The following is a 5,544-nucleotide window of genomic DNA, read 5'->3' on the forward strand; positions in this document are numbered from 1 at the left end:
CATCCTTCAGAAGAAGGTTACTTAAGGGGTGAGCATTGCAGAGGAATCAGGAGCACATTTTGCTGAGACTCCAAGAATCTAACGCTGTCCCGCACTGAAATTAAATGCATATTTAATTAAGATAGTAATCCAATGAGAAAGAATACTTGTGACAGGTGTCACAAATTCTCTGGTTCCACCATCTCTTACCAGCTGCTACAACTCTGGCATCTTCATGGGCACTGTGCCTTCCCGCTGCCCGGTGATCGGGGCTCTCGTTCCACCAGATGACGTGGACTGAGAAAGTACAGATAAAGTCAGAAGCCTGCCTTCACCTGTTGGGTGCCTTGCAGTTAGCAGAAACAACTCTACACACAAGTAAGTGGTGGGATGATCCTTTGCTAAGCCTTTAAAAAGTTTTACTCTTTAACATCAGATGTGAGAGTTTTAAGACAGCAGCACCTGGCTTAAGCCTGTAACCCAATACACAAAGCTGGGTTCAAGGACTGTTTACAGGACTTTGGTGACCCATACCAACACTTTAATCAAGCCAGCCAATCCTGACTCGGAACAAGAGCTTGCCCCTCTCCCTCTGCCCCTCCCCACGCCAACGTCTGTGCCAGAAATTAAGCAGTACCTGTGTTAAGTAATCCAAACTCTGTGTGGAAAACACCAATCAGCTTGGTGTAGCCTGTGCTGATGTGAGCATTGATTGCAGCTTGAAAGGCTTCGCCCCACACTGCTGGCCCACCAGGCTTCATCTGGAAAGTGACCCATTCATACACTCCTGGAAGAAAAGGCAAAGGTGACCTCAAGGAAGGAAATACAAATTAATATGCCAGTTCTCAGTGTGTCATGGCCATGATGTATTTATTGTGAAACCATATTGCAGTATTGCAATTCACGGCCATTTAGGACATGAAACTGCCCCTTCATCTCAGCATGCACAACATCTCACAGCTTCCGCGGGCTACAAGAGCATAGGCAAGCAGCTCTTTAAATGGAGACAGTTCAAGGGTAAATGTAAGTACCAGAACCCTGAGGCAAAGAAGGCTTCACACAAAGCCCACATGAGCAATTTTCAGTGTTGCTTGGAAATTTGGGGAGGTTCAGACTACTTTGCAGAAATCACAAATAGTCATACATGTTTGCAGTATTTGGATGGCCCTTTCTAAGATTGGTGATGTTTTCTGGCATTGATGTGGTTTATGATATAATAAACCCCTCTGACTCCTGGCAATCGGTCACAGCAAGCACTGAAAGCATAACCAAGAGACCAAGACTAGCTTAGCATCTCTGTTCTGCCAAACAATCTCCCTTGTTTGCAGACAAATGGCATGATTTGCCGAAAAACTCCGATCCTGCTACAAGACATATTATCCATCTCCTCTCCATTATCCATCTCCTTTCTGTTCAGGTGGTTAATCTAGCTTACAACTGCTGACAATTTTAATAGACAGCTAGACACTTTCTGTATGGTCTCATTCTCCAGCAAGGGGTTGGAGATAAACAAAAATGTGAACCAAGTGTTTGAAAAGTCAGCTCTCCAGTCTTAAGAGAAAACTGGACAGCTTTCAAATTCCATTGCAACAGCATAAAATTCAGAATCACAAGGAAAAAAAGATTACTGCATGTATGCACATGCTGAGGCCCAAAGCAAGGCTTGTTTGACACCATTCCATGCAACAAAGTCTGCAAACGTTAATAAATTGGGGAACAGTCATTATTAATACATTTGCTACATAGAGAATTAAAATACATAAGGACAGGACGTCTACACTTCATCTATGATAATAACAAAGTATGCCTGGTCTGCATATATCTTAAGAAGTAGGGATTTTTCTGTTTCTCTTAAAACTACCATGTGAAAAAAGGAGTAACCTCAAAGCAAATTGATAGAAGAGAAAAACCTCTGCGAAGGAGAACAATAATGGTCTTTAGTGTCTCCAGGAGATGTCCTCTCACTGATGGACAAAGCAAGTCTGGGGTGACTGCTCTGACCACTACTATCTATTTACCATTTTGCATGTTCATTTAGGCAATTCACACACTTCAGAACCTTAATGACCCGGGCTCTGGTCAGTTGTTGATACAAACTAGTGTAAAATCTTTCTTAAAATGTTTGTCCCTCATCTGTGTTATGTCACCTTTTTTCATATGGGTGTAAGTACATGCACTTGTTACATAAAGGGTCATAAACCCATGTAATACCTCGTTTAAACTTTAAGCCATTTTTTGTTAGTCCATCAGCATCAGTAACTCTAATCAGCAAAAGAGAAGATAACCTCACCCCCTTCTTTTGGAGGCTTCCCAAGTTGACACCAGGGTGCCAGATAAGCAACTTCATTGTGCTGCATTTCGACGAAGGGGAGAACTTCGGAGATTAATTTTCCCTGCCAGTCTTTGTCATTGGCTAGTGCCTGCCGGACTGCTGTTCTGTGGGCGAAATTGTCTGTAAGAAAGGAAAAAAAAAAAGAAAAGAAAAAAAAGCTATTAAAAATGCACTTAATGTCAGATCAGACTCAATCAAAATGTGGAATTACAAGGAGGCAACTTGCACTTACGTAAGTTGTAAGTCTGAAACTGATATTTTTAAACAGCGCATTAGCTTGACATAGATGTGGCAAGCTTCCCTGAATTCTGCAAAAATTTTTGCTTTAGGTCTCCAATTTAAATGGTTTCAAGGCAAACCAAATTTCCCAATAAAGTTCATAAAAACGTTAAAATATGTTACGCAAAGTTACTGCTAAGAAAGATTCATATGTGGCATCTGCAAGGACTACTGGATGTGGTAACAGCTATCAGGGACAAGGAGATTCAGAGAAAGCACAGTGCATAAGGAAGTGAAGTAGAAAAGAAAATTCAGCTGGAAAATTAGCCCAGAAAGAAAAAATTTTTTTAAAGTGTGAGTTCTGGCTTATATAAAATTACATTGAAATTACAACTGTAGAAATAATGTTTGTCTGTTCAACTACATAAAAATTTAATAAATGCCCAAAACCTAAACCTTTTCTTCTTTTTTTCTTTCTTAATTAAAAACAAATCCACTTAATTAAGAGTGTCTGAATTTCAATTGGTTAGGCTGCAGTGGCATCTTAGCAGTATGTTTAAGCAGATAGCTTACAATAATGCAAGAGAAAAATCTAGCATCTGAGAACGGTAAGAACCTTTAAAAATATCAGACTCCTGGGACAAGGAGAAAAATATACCAATTACTTTCAACTACTAAAAAGACATAAGCAGGGTTCTGATGAATCAAGGAGAAAGGATGTTGTATCTTACACACATAACCAACATTAGCAAATAAATTAAATATTAAATAATAAATAAAAATTATAGGGTTTTCCTTAGTTTTGCATTTTATGAGTTTTTTGCAGATTATTAAAAATGGGATGCGTTGGGGTTTTTTTTGAGAAAGAAACAACAGACATGGCTAAAAGTTTGCGGGAAGCAGGACAATGTACTAACCATAGATGCACGTAAATTTGTAATATTCCCCATCGGCAGATGACTAGTCCCTTCACCCCTCCAGGACAAAAGGGGTGACTTTTTATTCTAAGCAGCTACTGTGACTGCACTGGATAAAACAGAGAAACAAAATTTTCTGTCTCTGCAAATACACGCTGGACTACTGCAGGTATACAATGAAATTAGACCGGTATGCCTTTTGGTGTTGGAGGGGGCCGAGAGGCTTCCCACTTGAGCACAGTGCAGCTGCTGGAGTTTAAGCACACAAACTGTGTGCTCTTTGTTTTAGGGGAGTGACTGTTACACTGAAATAACTTTTGAGAACTATACATGCATAGAAGCAGACACAGACTGCATGTAGATTGTCTGCACTTATATGCATCATCTTATTAAGGAAGTCTCAACCTTTTTTGCATCCATTTTGAAATTCTGAAAACATCTGTGGTTCAGGAACTGGCCCTAAATTAAAAATATTTGCTATGAACAAAGCATTCTGGCGGAGTTCCTCTATTATACCTGTTTTGAGCAGAAGTCTTTGTGTAAGAACACTTGTAACTCTCTCATCCCAACTTGTCAGAATTGTCCTGACAGGCTCTGCAGTGTTCTTTTTAGTAGTCAGCACAGAAACAAATGGTTTTTCAGCACAGAAACAAATGGTTTTAATGGGGTTTTTTTTGATACTTTCTTAAAAATAAAAGCTGTGTAAGCATTCTCCTTTCCTTCTTGTCTAGGAGAGAGGGAGAACAGAGAGAGCAGCGCAACAGGATGCTGAGCATACCATACTTCCAAATGTGGAAAACTTTATTCATTGCTCCCAGCTCCGCAGACCAGAATCCCACCAGCTCTGAGTGAGCTGTGCGAAGGTGCAAGTGCTTATTGACCATTTCCACAAAATCCTTCATCTTCGATGGCTTAATTTGATACGTGCGAATTTCGTAGAAAGTGCTATTATCTTGTCTGGGTCTTGTAGCAAGGGATGCGATTACCTGAGAGAAAATGTTAAGAAAAATAACTAAACCTAATTTTCAAGCCAGAAAAAGGTCTTATTTCTACAGTTTTTTAAAAACAGTGAGTTACTATACATGCAATTTTTATACTGGGGGCTGGGAAAGGGAGTACTTAATGATCTCCACTACAAAGGTATCTTGTGACATTTTTCTTTGGAAATAGTTCCCATGCGCATTATTTGCTGCAACTCCTGCTGACAGTGACATGTCTTATTTGTTGCACTCAATTGTTCAATTATTAGCCCCTAACAAAGTAGGATTTTCCTTTCCTCGTACCCCTGCCTCAGGAAGCAAAAAGTCAAAGCAATAGAAAGCGCAATAAGCAGCCCTAATGGCTGCCAATGCCACTGAAGCAGAGCCAGCGTCGACATCTGCCTGCATTACCCTTGCCCAACCAGCTCACACTACCGCAACCTGTTTTCTAACTACAGTCTTACATCGGTATTAGCAAATTTCATATTGTTGGTAAAAGAAAGAAAATTATACCAACACTTGGGAAAAGACTGATTCCTTCCAGCACAAGATTGCTAGTCTGCATCCTTACTCTTGACTGGCTGCTTCCCAAAGGCTGGTCAAGAACAGTTTTTCTATTCATATAACACAAAAACCTCCAGAAGTCCCAGAACGTGCTTACTTTTTTGCAACACCCTCAACAGCATGGAGTCGGTGTTAGTCACCTTTCAAATAAAAACAGAAAAATGAAAGCCAAGCCAAATCTTTGGCCTTGGCACAGAGGGATGTATTTTGGACATGACTCATTTCATGAGCATCAGCTGGCATGCGTGCCGTACCGCTCAAGCTACGAAATACAGATGGCCAAGATCAAAAGCCTTGGTTCCAAATGGCCCTCTGGAGTGTTACACATCCAGTCTGGGTCGCCACGTGTCACAGCTGCTTTCAGCATTTACAATTTCTAAATCCCCACAGAACCCTGAATGAACAGTAACCCTGCACTAATGGCGAGTCAGCAGGTGGTGACCCGTCCAATGCCAAAATTTCTGCTGCAACAGAGACGCCTAGATGCCCTCTGCCACCCAAGCAAACGCCGGGGTGCTGCTGGACCGCAGGAACAAGTCAAACGCTTCTGGAG

General features: G+C 40.9%; 1 protein-coding gene across 1 annotated transcript; it reads right to left on the bottom strand.

Moving 5' to 3' along the window:
• On the bottom strand, nucleotides 1–4,435 carry NIPSNAP3A (nipsnap homolog 3A (C. elegans)). Its single transcript, XM_010181946.1, has 5 exons — nucleotides 4,226–4,435; nucleotides 2,270–2,431; nucleotides 617–766; nucleotides 190–276; nucleotides 1–94 (listed from the first exon to the last, which is right to left on the bottom strand). Exons 1-5 carry the CDS (start codon nucleotides 4,347–4,349, stop codon nucleotides 18–20), a joined length of 600 nt encoding a protein of 199 aa, XP_010180248.1. The 5' UTR covers nucleotides 4,350–4,435; the 3' UTR covers nucleotides 1–17.
• Nucleotides 4,436–5,544: the final 1,109 nt, after the last annotated feature.

This window comes from Mesitornis unicolor, unplaced genomic scaffold (assembly GCF_000695765.1).
Source record: "Mesitornis unicolor isolate BGI_N332 unplaced genomic scaffold, ASM69576v1 scaffold26083, whole genome shotgun sequence".
Classification (NCBI taxonomy): domain Eukaryota; kingdom Metazoa; phylum Chordata; class Aves; order Mesitornithiformes; family Mesitornithidae; genus Mesitornis; species Mesitornis unicolor.

Coding starts and splice junctions, on each gene's coding strand:
- NIPSNAP3A (XM_010181946.1), bottom strand. CDS start 4,349: ATGAAGGATTTTGTGGAAATGGTCAATAAGCACTTGCACCTTCGCACA. Junction 767..2,269: donor GAAGCCTCCAAAAGAAGGGG/GTGAGGTTATCT, acceptor CTTTTCTTCCAG/GAGTGTATGAATGGGTCACT. Junction 95..189: donor TGCCAGAGTTGTAGCAGCTG/GTAAGAGATGGT, acceptor ATTTAATTTCAG/TGCGGGACAGCGTTAGATTC.